General features: G+C 38.1%; 1 protein-coding gene across 1 annotated transcript in view; it reads right to left on the reverse strand.

Annotated features, from left to right (window-relative positions):
* Positions 1-15744, reverse strand: part of LOC109474000 (nucleotide-binding oligomerization domain-containing protein 2-like) — a 19243-nt gene extending 3499 nt beyond the window's left edge. The window contains exons 1-5 of the mRNA XM_019774198.1: positions 15633-15744; positions 11181-11359; positions 2581-2736; positions 1234-1372; positions 399-526 (exon numbers count right to left, since the gene is read on the reverse strand). Coding sequence (XP_019629757.1) covers positions 399-526; positions 1234-1372; positions 2581-2736; positions 11181-11359; positions 15633-15744 — 714 coding nt within the window. The remainder of the gene's footprint in view (positions 1-398; positions 527-1233; positions 1373-2580; positions 2737-11180; positions 11360-15632) is intronic.
* Positions 15745-15935: the final 191 nt, after the last annotated feature.

Here is a 15935-nt window from a genome sequence, read left to right on the forward strand (position 1 = left end):
GACAGAACGTTTAACCGTGATCCACTGTCCTCTAGATTTGTGCTTGTTGAGTTGAGTTGTTCTTGTCAAAAAGAGCTTGGGGAATTTTCCCTGGCACAATGAATGATTTTCACAATAAAATATAAACATATTTTAATAAGTAAAAAATGTTTAAAAAAGAAAATGTACAGAAGGTGGTAAAAGGCCGCCAGGGCGTGTTGCAACTCCTCCTTCCAAACTAAATCAATAATAACGAAACTAATAATCAATGAAACAAGGCTATAGCAAAAAAAAAAACTTATCAACGTACTATAAATGGCGTCTGACTTCTCTGTCACGACTAGTGGAAGAGTAGCTCTTCAATGCATGAGCACGATCACAATCAAAATCACTATAATAATGCTGACATGGAGACTCACTTCATCCAGATGCAGACGAAAAGCCGGGTTCCACGGGATAGGCTGGATCCAGCCGTACTCCGACAGGTATCTTTTCTTCAGGTTTTCTCGGCATTTCGCTATCGTGTCCTCGAGTAGAACAACACCGCCTGTGGAGATGAACTTTGATGAAATGACTGTTTTACCTACGAATTCGTAATCTTAACAAGTATTTTATTCAGTAATTAATGCAAACTAACACTTATAAACTCTACTTTATTAGATTTTATCATATGTGTCTATGTTGTGATAGATGTTGTTTGATTTTAAAGCTTTTAATGGGATGGGCTACGTCTTTAGTCTTAATCTTTGTAATTGTGAGCAACAGTGCAATTCAGAACCCCTGGGTTCTGCAAAACTGTTTTACATTGACATCAATAAACCAGTCATATAACTTTCCTCAGCGGGTTATCAAAAACATCAAAATATCACATTTAGCTTTGTTCACGTCAAACATATCTATGAACATGTGTATCCCTTACTTTTGTTCCTTTTCGAGGCCAAATTAGTTCCCTCATCATGTCATAATATTTCTGATAATTGTGATTTGACGTACAAGCAAACTGTTGTTTTACAGAGGTAATGTGTAACGTGCTGTCACTGCTATGTGATATTATTTAATATCACCAAGTTTAGTTTGTTACTTGTTACCTCTGTGAAAGAGAGTTTTACGGGATGCATTGTTTATTGTATGTTTGTTTCCAATTATGTTTGGTATGTGGGTAGTTCTTGGGGAGGTCATGGCCAGCTTTTGGCCTTCAGAGTTATGTCCATGTTCTACAATCAAAGAAACAAGTTTTACAAAAATGCACGTTACCAAGACAGCCGTCTACATCTGTCGGTGCCCTCAGCAGCATGTCGGCCAGATGTGGATACCCGAAATCCTCCAGGGCCGTCAGAAACACCGGGAAGGCTCTAGGTCCCCGTGTAGCCAGGATGTCTAGAAAACGCTCAACCTGCAGTGTGAAACAAGTAAAATCTGAGATTTTATACCTCCAGGCTTTTTATTGCATATTTTTATATGTAATTTGTTATGTATAGTTGATGGTGTTGAATTTTATGTGTTAGAGAAGATACATGTTCACAACAACAATTGTTGTGCCCCGCAGGACTAGGGGTTTAAAAGAATTTATCAAGACCGGACACTCCTCTTTGCGAGGGGTCATATACGTGGACCAGACCGATAATAGCTTAAACACGCCAAAGGTCAACGGTCGCGATCATTTTCACGCTCAAAGGGGTGTTCTGGGGCTACCAAAAGGCACCCCCCCCCCGAAAACACATATACAATAAAAACAAAAGACCATGCATCATCTACAGTCCAATAGCAAAACATACACCAAGTCCCAAAAAAAATCCGTCCACCCAAATGCGAGAAACAGCTGCGAACATGAAAATCTAAATATCTCACAAAACCCTTCCGCGGAAGGATGTCTCCTCCCCCGGAGGTAATTATGTTTCTGAAGGCTGTACGTAAAGCAAATCTTATATGAATGCATTTTTTGCCCAGTCTCTACAAATGCATTTTTTTTGCTCGAAAAATAGTTTGTAAGAGAAGATATCTCTTTGTATTCTATCCTATTCTATATCTATAAACGTGTGTCCGCGTATTGAAAAAATACGCTTGGAACTTTTCTACAATTATGTTTCCACACACGAAGAGCATTTGTTCTACATATTAAATTTCGTTACTCGCACTTTATGTTTAAAAAGACTTGACAGGATCATGTTGCAAACAGTTTCTGCACTGTGGTTTGTGTAAGGACATTCATGGTGCTGAAATGCCTTCCATTAGACTTCAAGCTATCATACTCCTCTTTTAGTTATTTACTTTTAGGTCGACATACCTTTTAATTATCTACCATTATGATTTGATATCTGAACGATTATTATTACTTTTATGTTACCTTATTTCATTTGATTGTTACGTTGATGAGTTAGTTACGATTTCGTCTTGTTCACGATAAGTTTATCTATTTTATAGTTGACCTTTGTTAGTTCATCTTTAATCTTTTGTTATAATTATAATGTCATGTAGTTTTGTTGGGGTTATCCCCCCAGGAATCTTTGAAAACCGCCAATAGGCAACATGTGTATCCTGGTTAAATAAACAAACAAACAAATACGTCTTATACCTCACAACTGCATCATAGTGTGCCTGTACCTTTAATGCTCGTGTACGCTCGCACTCGATGTCCTCGAAGTGTTCGGGGTCCATGACTCCCTCCTGGATCATGTAGGACCGGACGTCCTGGACACGCAGGCTCTGGACAATCTCTGTCCGGTGACCACGGATAGACGCGGCCTCCCATGGGTCCATCTTCAGGTGAAAATGTATAGAGACGTAGTGTATGTTAGGATGGGGACTCCGGAAATAATTTCATCAGGTTGGTGGAACTTAGGAGACAGGTATTTCCAGGTACAACCGGTAAATTCTCACCTTTTTGACGTTTCGGTGTCTGTCAGACACTTTCTGACTGGAGTACTGCATCTCGCCGCTATATGTAGCCGATGTAGGTGGCGCTTTTGTCAGCCCCTGTATTGAACCGAGACGAGGGGCGGTACACACTAAGCCACGTTTGGGACAGTGTTCTCGCCGCAAAAGCGCCACCTACATCGGCTACATATAGCGGCGAGATGCAGTACTCCTGTCAGAAGCTCTGAACAAGGTGTCTGACAGACACCGAAACATCAGCAGGTGTAAGGTGAGAACTTACCGGTTGTGTAAAAAAGAAATACCTGTCTCCGATGGATACTCCGTTCTGGTACAATCAGCAATTCTACCGGTAGAGAGCCAGGTCAGAGTCTGTGTCAACACAATTCTCTGTCTGCCGATACTGACAGATTTCTTGATCGTATAGTATGTAAAGTTTAAGATATTTGAGATATTAGCTTGGTTAAGACTTAAGAGCCGATGTCTGTAAAAACCAAGCAAATCAGAAAAAAAGTGGCCAAACTCAAAAAATCAAATTTTCTCAAACTTTGTGTGGTGGTAGGGACTTGACCCAAACTTACGAAAATGGGTAAGTTTTGGACGCCTGGTTATTTGTTGCCATGGCAACGGCCATTTTTCAAAATGGCGGATTTTTACCTTGTGGAGGCATAAGTCTTGCCCAAAATGGACCATCTTTTACCTTCCGTATCTCACAGAAAGTAACACATATCTCATTGCTTCTAACATATTTTATTATCCATATTGTAACTAAGAAAATGATATGAAGTTTTACTCGAAATGTTTTTGTGGTGAGCTGTAGCAGACGTTTAAAAATGGCGTGTTTTTGTAAAATTTCAAAATTGAGAAAAAGTCCATTTTTTAGAACGTTTTTAGTGAACCATGGCCGCTTAAAAGGCAGGTAGAATTAGTTGATTTTTTGGCACAGTTATGGCTAAAACCTTCGTCTACAACATATCAAAAAATATCTTTGGGGTCTCTATGGGGCGGAGCACAGTGACCCCTAGACTAAACCATTATTTCCATTGTGAAAGAATCCCAACCACTGCATTATAAGTGAAAAAAGCATCCACATCATGGCTATACAGTAAAGAAAACGAAATCTAAAGCTTTTTTCAAGTGCTAAGGAAACCTATCTCGCACTTACAAAAGTTGTTTCCTTCTGGGCTGACAACGGGTTACCATGGCAACAGTTATATGGGGAGGGGGGCGGTGTTTTGAGGCCCACGGCCACTTTCTTGTTGTATAATGTCTAAAAAGTTGAAACTAGAACTTTTCCTCAAATAAATTTTGCAATAATTGGATATTCATACTTTCATGTTGCCATGGTCATGTTACCATGGCAACTGGTTGCTGACAGGAATTTTTTGCCAAATTCAGTAATATCACTATAACAATGAAATTTCTATTTTTTTGGTTTTAAAATTTTCCCCCTTATCAAACATCCATGACATTCCTGTAAGTTTATGTAAATTCTTTGTTTACACATGTATGATTTATGTTAATTAGATGACGTCATTGGACAAGATAGTGGACCATCAGTAACTCGGATATTACGTTTTTTACTCTTAAAACGCTAAAACTCAAGGTTTTTTAAAGCGAAGAAAACGAAAACTAAAGCTTTCTTCAAGTGGTTAGGAAACCCACCTTGCACTTACAAAAGTTCATTCCATCTGGACTGACATTGGGTTACCATGGTAACAGTCATATGGGGAGGGGGGCGGTGTTTCAATGCCCGAGGCCACTTTCTTATTGTATAATGTCTAGCAATTTTCAGCTAGAACCACCAAACCTGGTGACTTTTCCTTAAATAACTTGGGCAATAATTTCATTTTAAAGATGAAAATCCATATTTTTATGTTGCCAAGGCAACGGGTTGCTGACAAACATATTTTACAAAATTCCGTAATTTCATGCAGTTTAAGAAATGAAATTTCCATTCTTTTCTAGTAAATTGCACCTCTTTTTTAAAATTTATGGCATATGTAATTTCATATAATTTCTATCATTAAACGAATTTTTCTTTCATTTTTGATGCTGCATGAACCCTACTTAAGCTGGAGTCACATGCTCGGCATGTTCCCGGTGTAGACGCCGGCCGGCGTCATGAAGCCGAGCGTGCGCAGGCTGTCAGGGTCACAATCAAATGTTCCTTTACGGCTCCCTGTTTGGGTTTTGGGGGTATTTTTAGCGTGTTTTTAGGCTTTTTTATCGGGGTTTCTCTTTTGCGCTGAATTTTTTTTGGGTTTTGTGGGAAAAAAATTCAGTGCAAAAGTGAAACCCCGATAAAAAAGCCTAAAAACACGCTAAAAATACCCCCAAAACCCAAACCTCTGCTTGGAGAGTACGCTAATACGGCTTCTATTCAAAATTCATAAACTTTTGGTCCCTTTGACGGCCGGTTTCTGTTAGGGACCAGTCCGGTGCCCGTTCAGTTTCCCGTCTTGACCCATGCGGGATGCGGTAGGGTGCCGAGCGGCTCTTGCATTCTGGCCGGGCAGCTTTTGGGTCCTTGGCGGGGTTTAGGGTTGATCCTTTCGGGTCCCTGGCTGGTAAGCCCCTGGTTGGTGTGGTATAATTATTGTCCTCCTGGCACCCTTCAATGCTGAACCCATGTTGGTAGAGTAGTAAATCAAAAATATCTAGCAAATCTTTCTTAACATTTGATGATGTAGCCTCATCATCAATCACATCGATCATCCTGTGCCTATGTTTTCTGCTTTAATATCCCAGGTCTAGAAATCTACCTTTTTGATTGAAATTCCACATTTTGTCTGCCTGTTTGCAACAGCATCATTACCACAGTGGTAACAGACAGCAGTGTTCTGCCATAGGGATACTGTTGGTCTATGTGAGTGCTACAACAACATTATATATATAAATAGAAATGATAAGTGCCATTTAAAAAAGAATAGTTACCATGGCAACCCCACTTCCTTTGTCCAAGGTACCTTTCCTTGCCCCATGATTAAAGAAGTCTTGTGTTTTAGTATTTTAAGAGGAAAAACTTGTTATATCCGAGTTATAGTCCACCATCTTAGATTTTGACCAATGACGTCATCTAATTAACATAAATTATAAATTTGTAATCATAAAGATTATATGAACTTACAGTAATGCCATGAATGTTTGATAAGAGGAAAAATTTTAAAACCAAAAAAATGGAAATTTTATTCTTATACTGAAATTGCTGAATTTGGCAAAATATGCCTGTCAGTAACCCGTTGCCATGGCAACATGAAAGTATAAATATCCAATGATTGCAAAATTTATTTGAGGAAAAGTCACCAAGTTTGGTGGTTCTAGTTTCAACTTTTTAGACATTATACAACAAGAAAGTGGCCGTGGGCCTCAAAACACCGCCCCCCTCCCCATATAACTGTTGCCATGGTAACCCGTTGTCAGCCCAGAAGGAAACAACTTTTGTAAGTGCGAGATAGGTTTCCTTAGCACTTGAAAAAAGCTTTAGATTTCGTTTTCTTTACTGCATAGCCATGCTGTGGATGCTTTTTTCACTTATAATGCAGTGGTTGGGATTCTTTCACAATGGAAATAATGGTTTAGTCTAGGGGTCACTGTGCTCCGCCCCATAGAGACCCCAAAGATATTTTTTGATATGTTGTAGACGAAGGTTTTAGCCATAACTGTGCCAAAAATCAACTAATTCTACCTGCCTTTTAAGCGGCCATGGTTCACTAAAAACGTTCTAAAAATGGCTTTTTCTCAATTTTGAAATTTTACAAAAACACGCCATTTTTAAACGTCTGCTACAGCTCACCACAAAAACATTTCGAGTAAAACTTCATATCATTTTCTTAGTTACAATATGGATAATAAAATATGTTAGAAGCAATGAGATATGTGTTACTTTCTGTGAGATACGGAAGGTAAAAGATGGTCCATTTTGGGCAAGACTTATGCCTCCACAAGGTAAAAATCCGCCATTTTGAAAAATGGCCGTTGCCATGGGTACCATCAACCAGCGAACCAAAACTTACCCATTTTTGTAAGTTTGGACCAAGTCCCTACCACCACACAAAATTTAAGAGAATTTGATTTTTTGAGTTTGGCCACCTTATGCTTGGTTTTTACAGACAACTGCTCTTAAAATTTGATTCATGTCACTTTGGATTCATGTGCTGACTTGAAATGTAGGACTTATGTTTTATTATGTTTGATGAGCAGCGGATTCACATAAGCACAATTGCTTCCGATCTAATGTTCAAAAATCAATGTGAATAAAATAAATAAATGCAGGACTTGAACACATGAAAGTATCCAGATCAGAGCCTCTGTCGACAAACACTCGGATCGGGATCTTTACCAGATCTGAGCCTCTACCCTGACATATAAATGATGGTACATAGATGTCATGATAAACATATATATAACCCCCCCCCCCCGTGAGCGCTTACTTCTGGAAATATAATAATTCATTAGAAAGTATAGCACCACTTATGTTGTAATTATTTCATTGACGTCATTCAAATGAACACCGATAGACTCAATCGGTGTCTAGTCTAAGCTTATAAATGCAGACGTAGACTACATACGCGATTTTACACTTGATGAATTTGATGACATTATGATGGCTTTAACAAGCAACCACGTTCAGCCTGCATACAATATCTTAAGTTAGTAACTGAAAATAAAATTAAAAAAGAAATAGCCGGCTGAACTAATTTATGAATCTATCCCGATCAAATATTTTGACGTTTTTTTTAACGAGGCTGAAATGAGGCTGGCCTGTTTGTGATTTTTATAATTCCCATCATTGCCTCAATCTTTACCAATTTATGAATTCAGAGACCTATTAATGAATGTATTCTAAGTTTACCTAAGGCCACACAAATCTAATTACTTGTTTCTCGGATTTTTTTCAGAAAAAATACGAAGCAACAGGGCGAAAAAAAACAGGTCAAGGTACCCCATGATAGCCGGAAATGAGCCATGAAGTCAACATACCAGCAGGCTGGTGTATAATTAAAACAATAATTTTTAAACTTTTAATGACACGAAATCGCATTGTTACATTGAAAAACTTTTAACAACTAGGAAGAAAAGGACTTTCTTCAACTATTGGGCCAAAATCAAGCATTTTGGAGTTGATTCAGAACCTAAAATCTTTCTTTCTTTTGCCAGAACAATAATGGAAAGGCGAATCCGGGAAACAACAAATCAAATTAGTGTGGCCTAACAGCAAGCTTATTTTCTTCTTATAACGTTTTAATATCTGGCAGATGGTACAAAGATAGTACACCAGAATAATGGTGACCGCAGTGGTCGTTTTGAGATTCTCAGAAACCCTAGTTGTAAAATCGACCATCAGATGACTCATCCGCGGCGCCAAGAATTAATGCATCACTAAGTTTTACTTCAAAATCTGATCCATACGTACTTGTAAAATACAACACGCATGTACACTACCAAAAATGCTTTTCTTGTTTTAGAAAGAAAATGTATCTTGTAGCAAGAAAATTATAACAAGAAATTGAAGAATCCCCGTAACAAGAAAATTCAAGAAACACATGTGTTTTCTGCGTTTTCTTGCTGTAGCAAAAAAACGATTCTGTCCACAAGAAAATATTTCTTGAACTAATAGCTCATTGTCCTTTAAGCAAGAAAATCATCCTGTACACAATAAAAGATTTCTTGTAGCAGAAAAAAAATACTGTAAACTTTCTTAAAACTCAGTAGAAATGACAGTAGAAATGTTTTCTTTTCTTAAGAAAAAAAGAAGAAGTAAGAATCAACATACAGAATCTTTGAAGAATGTTTCCTGAATTTTCTTGAAAATCCGCCTGGCAAGACAATATTTCTCAACATAAGAAAGATAAGAAAAAACATTTTTGGTAGTGTAGAAAAAGCGACCCAAGCATATGGGCTATTGATCAATTTTGAACGGCGCCAGACAGTAATGTATTATTCTCCACGCGTCTTTCCCGGATCTAAACTAGATCACAGACACATATCACATTCTGTGTCCGTATAAATCACATACGTTCTACGTAATTCTCAACAACAAGGGATTTACTTTGAATGGATGGCAGTAATTTTTCATCATGATTTTGATCGACCTGCGTATTAGAAAATCTCTTGATGAGAGGAAATTACTTAACATGATTACGTATCACCCGAAAAGGCAAAGGAGTGACGTATGGCATTACTGTTATTGCAGTTGTTCCGAAGTCTTGAAGTTAATTAAGGCAACAGCAAGTAATTTTTATGGATGACATCAGCGCACACATTAATTTTCGCCTGATTTTGGAGAAAAAAAAACACAAGAATGCCGAAAATGGGCAAAGATGTCTGTTGCCATACCGGAAGGTGGATGGCAGATAACTACGAAGAGAGAAGACAAGAAAAGGCTCTGATTTAATGTTTTGTTTCTTACTTTGATGCAGTGATATGTGATGTTGGCTGTGTATATGTGATGTTCCTACTGAATCAAAACCATTTGTACGATGATTAAGTCAAAATTTTAAAATGTAGGAACCTTGTTTTTTCCGACCCGCCTTGTTGTTTCACCCGCTCGCATTAAATTTGGAGTCTGTGGAGGATGTCATCCATAAAATTTACTTGCTGTGGCCTAATTAACGATGAATTGTTGTGGCATTTATCATTGAAAAAAACCTCCCCGCTATATCCTAGGGATTACAAACAGAATCAGGACGACTGACAAATCCTAGAGGACTGCGAATCTTTGCTTCTGCTGCTAAGGCCATGTTGATTTGATAATATGGATGACATCCGCGCGCGCATGAATTTTCGGCCGTTTACCAAAAAAAAAGTTTTTAACCATACTGTAAATCGTGCAAAACAGTTGCTAAATGAGCAAAAATATACCATAAGTTGCAAGGAAAACATTTAGAAACGATACCAATGTCGTAGAATGCCAAAATCAAAGGAAAAAAAGACAAAAATGTAAAGAAATGAATTCGAAGAGTAGATTATTCGCCATAACATATTCTGTGCCATTTGTTCAACCTTCATGACCACGTAGATTTCATAGTGAAAGCAACTTTTTCTTTTGCAAAACTTTTTTTTATTCGCACGCACGCATTGGGGTTCCCAGAGGATGTCATCCATATAATCAAATCAACATGGCCTAAAAACAATAAACGTGACTGCTCAAATACATGGTCGTCATCTGAAGCAAACAAAGGCTTCGGTTTGACTTTATTGAATTCAAACGGCGTGGGATTGTTTTGTATTGAGAATCCGGGATGAGAGAATGGTCTCCAGAGACAAGTGGAGACATTGACGATCACATACATGTCCGATGAAGTAACGTCTGCTGTCGCGATCCCAGAAATCTCGCCTGAGGGCATTGGATAGGTCAAACAGCTGATAATTTGTAAACAATGCAATCAAAGAATTTTCTGTTCTTACAGTTGGCATTATATGAAAAAAAAACTAAAATTACTACTGTTTTACCCTGTATAATGATACTTTGCAGTTCACGTGAACTCATTACCATTCCTCATTTTCAATTCTACGTCGGGGACCGGGCACACCTAGCTTTTGAAAATTACAGCACAATACTATATGATGTCATCATACGGAATGTGAGAGCAGCCTCTGCTTGGCATACTAATACATTACATGTATACTGTGCAGGTATGGAGAAATACCAGCATCTTATCCATTTGCTGAGTTTATGTATATTCATATTCATATAAAACATAGCATATTTTAAAATGATGTCAGCGTTGTTTTCTAGAGTTGATTTTATACACTATGACCAAACCTAATTATAAATTTAGTATGTTGTACGGTTATGTGTTGTTTACATATACTATATCATGAATACTAAGCATCATGTAAGTAAAATGCGCAATAAATGGTTATATAAAACAGTTTGGCTGTGCAGTAATACAGGTCATCCTGTCCAGACGCCGGCTGGTAATTATAGTTTATGGCCTTAGCAAGGTCCGACTGGTCACGGGCTGCAATTTACTTCAGAATAACATTTAACTTTACATTTTATATACATAATGTATACAACCATACAAGCTAAAAGCTTGGTTCCAATGAGGTTGCTACTAAAAACAGGCGATCATAGAGATAGAGCACCCGTAGTAAAACATTTATGTTTCAGCAGTTTGTCGCATACTTACAGTCTGTATTTGCTGTGAATATTGACGGCATTTTGCCATCTAACAGTCTGGCTTACATATTAACATCGGTGAAAATTCGGTACCCTGTTCCATGTATTGCCCAACTATATTTTCTGTTGACATGGTGCCAATAAGTAATGAAATAACGAAGTTTTCCCCGACAAAACATGTCTCGCTGTCCATGCCACTTACCGTTGTTCGTTCGGCTGCAGGAAAGGCCGACTCGGAATATCCTGAGGCCGGGTTATCAGGCTGTAACCATCGGGGGTGGAAGCGGTCTTGTACCGACGAGGAAGCCGGCGTCTCCGCCCAAGGGTACCTGTCTATCGGGATGAAGATAACCACAACAATCCAGTTCTGGTTAGGGCGTTCTTGTGGCCAAATATGGCAGATGTAAGCGGCCCTGCCGTTGGCTGCTGCCTGCCGTTATGCCGGTACAGCTGAATGAAATCATTGCAGACCGATCGATCACACATTCGGGGTCAACCATTATCGTCGAAGGAGGGAGTCCTGAAAATCAACATCACCCGGGACAATACGTATGGCGTGACTTGCATTTTGACTCATATAAGTATTTCAGTAATGATGAAGTTTAATTTTATATTTCCTAACATATTTCCTATGTCGCATCCACATCCCTTTTCTACAGATACTTTCACGGTCGATGTTCAGGAGAACTTGCACTTCTTGTTCCGCCGCTCAGAACCTTTCAGCGTGCCACTAGGTTCTCTTCCAGTTCTCATCAATACACCGTTAACATACCTGTCTCCAAGTCATTTTACAACAACAGCTTTTTTTTCCCGGACTGCAAAATTATAGAACTCTTCCAAACAGATGCTTTCCGTCCGACTACAATCCACAAAGCTTCAAAACAAAGGTCCACCGCCATCTGCTGACATAACTACATTATACTTACTTAAGTACCTCTAGCTCTATGCCTAAAAGTGGCCAAAATAATTGGCCTTGCATTGAGCCACACCGTTAAAAAAATTGCATCGAAACATTGAAAGAAAACGATTGGTCCCGTTCTACTCGAGAACGTGAGAGGACTGTAATATTAGCGCCCTCTCGTCTGTCAGAGCCATCAATTAGAGTCGGGATGCCGCAGACAACCCGGCCGGCACACGGCATGATCATTGACGTATGTACGTACCAGCAACTCAACGGGGAATATCTTTAACGTGCAATTAGTCTCTATCAGACTCCGAAAATGGCTAACCCGCGTCTTATTCCTTTGGGCGTATTGTTCGTCCTGTTTGGTCAGTCATACTATTTTGGAGGAGACTAGACTTACATCACGTGAAACCCCAAAATAGCTGCCGCAATAAAAGACTTACCTCACGCCTATCAATAATAAAATATTGATTCCAACACGAAGCATGTGATACGTTTTTTTACAAGTGATGTAGACAGGTACTAGACTGACTGTGCGAGATAGATTATTTGTGTGTAAGAATTTGTGTGAAAGGGAAAAAGAAACATTTCAGTTACCAATTTTGCTTTTAAATTAGTAGCCTTGTGAACTGTTTAGTGATAAAAAATTGGTACTTTTGCACATTTTGGGCAAATAACTCTTTGTTGTCACATTTTGTCGTACCTGAACTACCGGTAACTTACTTCTTTTTGTCTTTATTTAATACAGATATTTGAGTAGTTTAATAAAATCTGTACATGTCCTTCATACTAAAATATTGTGCAGTAAAATAGCTGATTTCTGAAGATATACATGTAGTTATGTCCATTTTATAATGGATTGTACAGTAATAAGCGCTTATTGCTGTTCACCTTTCTTTCCGCTTGTTTAATTGATTTCAATACGTTAGATCCTATAGATAAATGCAACTACATTCTCAGGGGAGATAACTAATACAGTGTTCGATTAGTAAAATACATTAAAGAATGTTTTGATCTTAGAGGCCACATGTTAAAGAATAGTTAAACCTTTATTGTTACAGCATACATATACTCTGTACGTAAGATGACGTTATCCACACATGTATTTACCTTGTTAGATCTTTAGTTGTAGAAGACCATACAAAAGTCCCTGTTCATTTTGTTGTGTCAATAAAGATTCTCACTGTCTTTTGAGACACCGTCCTAACATTACAAGTTAGGGAGCATGCACAGGTAGCCTAAATATATGGTATAAAAAGGCAGAAAATCTTGAAACACGCAAAACTTAATTAGAAAGCTTCACATCCAGTCATTTCAGTTCAGGAACCATACCCTAAAAAGAGGGACTTGAACATCTTTTCCTGCCACACTAATTACATTTTTCCTGTTTTCATCAGATAATGTTGACGAGCGGCCCTCAAGGTCCTTACTGAGGTAATGGAGGGACCCTGTAGCGTCTGGACTAACCTGATTAAGTCTTTATTGATAGGCGAAGTAATTGCATGGAGATGCCTTGCGACTGCCCATCGGTATAAGTACATTGTACGTACAGGCTGATGATTGTGCATGCACATGTATTCGTCGCTTGTTTTGTACGTAGCAAACGTAGCATTGTTTATTCGTTCGAGTGCCTGCCGAGAGCACATGATGTCTAACGTATCGCAGCGTTCTTCCAGCCTTGGGGAAAAAATACGTAAACGAAAAAAAATTATAAGCAAATTTACCAATCTCAATAAAATTCACTGTTTTTAATGCGTAAATATGACTCGTGTTTGTATTATTTGTGTCGTCATTTGTGTTCGATGCCCTGTCCACCCCCCACCCCCATAGTTTCAATGAAGTCCGAGAGTTTGAGCCTCAGAGTCTCTTAATCGGAAAGGCCGGGTAATTGAAAAAATGTGCTGACAAATTCGCTTTTCAAATAAGCGGCTTCCACTGTAGAAGATGAAGACCACTTTGTCGTTCATTGCAGCTTTATATGTAGTAATGATAAAAATGATCTCTTTCGATACATTAAGTTTCTATACTTCCAATACTTGACTAATATTATAAAATTATCTTTCTTATGCGCTTTAAGCATCCTGTATTAAACAAACCCATTTCAAATAATATTTTTAACATCACAAAGAAACGAGAAGAAGCCGAACCGTTGCATTAGAGTAGATTTAGAGCTGTTTGTACTACAAACATGTATATTATCTTTTCATCTGTACTTAGCCCGATAGGGCATGAATGTACAATAAAGGTTAGTATTATTATAACAGATAATATGCTACAGACAGACTTGAATATATCTTTGAATGCAATAACTCCCTAAATGAAAAAAAGGTGCATTGTATGTAAACTTTGTTAAAGAAAAAATACCGAAACTCGTGATTAGCCCGACATGATTTTGTACTATGTTCAATAGTTGTTGTCATACACTGTACTATGTACAATCGGCATCCAATAAACTTCTACCAGCATTTTACAAATGTTGTAAACATATTACACACAATACTAAAAAATCCGTCTACTAGCTTCATTCATGTTGTTGACTTAACATTTTAGTTGGGCTTTAGAATGTTACATGTACGTACAAATGTATACTTTTATTAGGCAGAATGGTGCCTCCCTGTTCCCAAAAATCCTTATATAACGGAAGCATAATACAAGTATGTAAATGTACTCTAAAACCCTGAATAAGAAGTCTGAGGTCTGAGAGTGCCCACCAATATACCATGTGCATATTGCATACACAATGTGTGCATAACACATTACTCAATAACCAACTTGGCCAAATAAGAAAAAAAATGCTTGTTAGGCCACACCAATTTAATTTGCTGTTTCTCGGATTCACCATGTCCATTTTTTTCTGATTTGCAGAAAAAAAATTTGTTCTAAATCAAGTGTACAATACTCAATGGAAGACATAGTTTGGCCCTTATGGTTGAAGAAAGTCATTTTCTTCCTAATTGTTGAAGTTTTTCAATGTAACAATGCAATTTTGTTTAATTAAAAGTTCAAAATCTATTCAATAGATTTTGTATGTTCACATATTGTAAACATTTCCGGCTATCATGGGGTGCCTGGATCTGTTTTTTTTTTGCCCTGTCGCTTCATATTTTTCTGAAAAAATCCGAGAAACAACAAATTAAATTGGTGTGGCCTTTTATTAAAAAAAAAAACTTCGTACAAAAAATGATTCTTCCATTTGCAGGATATCTTGCCTTATTTCTTAGATAACATCCTTTTCACAAGGGGTCTTACTGCTAGCCCTGCTTGTAGCTACAGGTGTCAATACGAAACAGTTACTCATTACCTATTACACTGCATAACTTCCACCGTTCAGAACTCCTCAGCAAACTTTCTGGGATCTTAGGACACTCTGTTAACTTACATTCTCTTTCAGATAGAGCGAAACAACTTTTAATTTTGAACGGTTCCCCGGTTTATTCTTTTCGAGTTAACTGTAACATTATGTCAACCGGCCAAAATTACATTTTAGCAACAAAACGTTTTTAATTCTATTTGTGTCCGTTTCATATTTTGGGTGGGGAATGTGGACTCTCGCTTCATCAATTCGACTGTATGTGCTTTTCTTTTACATGTATCCTTGGTTAGTGTTTTGCATTGTTTAGTAATATTAGTTTTATTCGTATAAGTGGCGGCGCTAACATAAGTAACCTAACTTGAGCCCGTCGTCACTTTGTCCTGTACTCTTATTTTGTTTACTGTATGCTGAATAAAAAAAAAGATAACATCCCACACCAGTCTGCACATCAAAGGACAGACGAATCCAGACGAATCCTGGCCACACAGTCCTGGACACTGGGTCAATGGACACTAAAACTGGGTCTTCTTCTTCACTGATTTCCCCCATGGCTGGTAGTTAAGTTGGCTGGCAGGTGTATTTGTCAATGTAGTGTCAAAAGGGCATTGCTATTAATGTCACTGATGAGAAGTGTATGAATTGGTGCTCAGTACTTTAACCTGGCTAACGGCTTTAGTGTACCATGGCTAAGATTGTAGCAACCGCACTAAGGCCACACCAATTTAATTTCTTGGTTAATG

This window comes from Branchiostoma belcheri, unplaced genomic scaffold, assembly GCF_001625305.1.
Source record: "Branchiostoma belcheri isolate BF01 breed outbred unplaced genomic scaffold, Haploidv18h27 scaffold101, whole genome shotgun sequence".
NCBI lineage: Eukaryota > Metazoa > Chordata > Leptocardii > Amphioxiformes > Branchiostomatidae > Branchiostoma > Branchiostoma belcheri.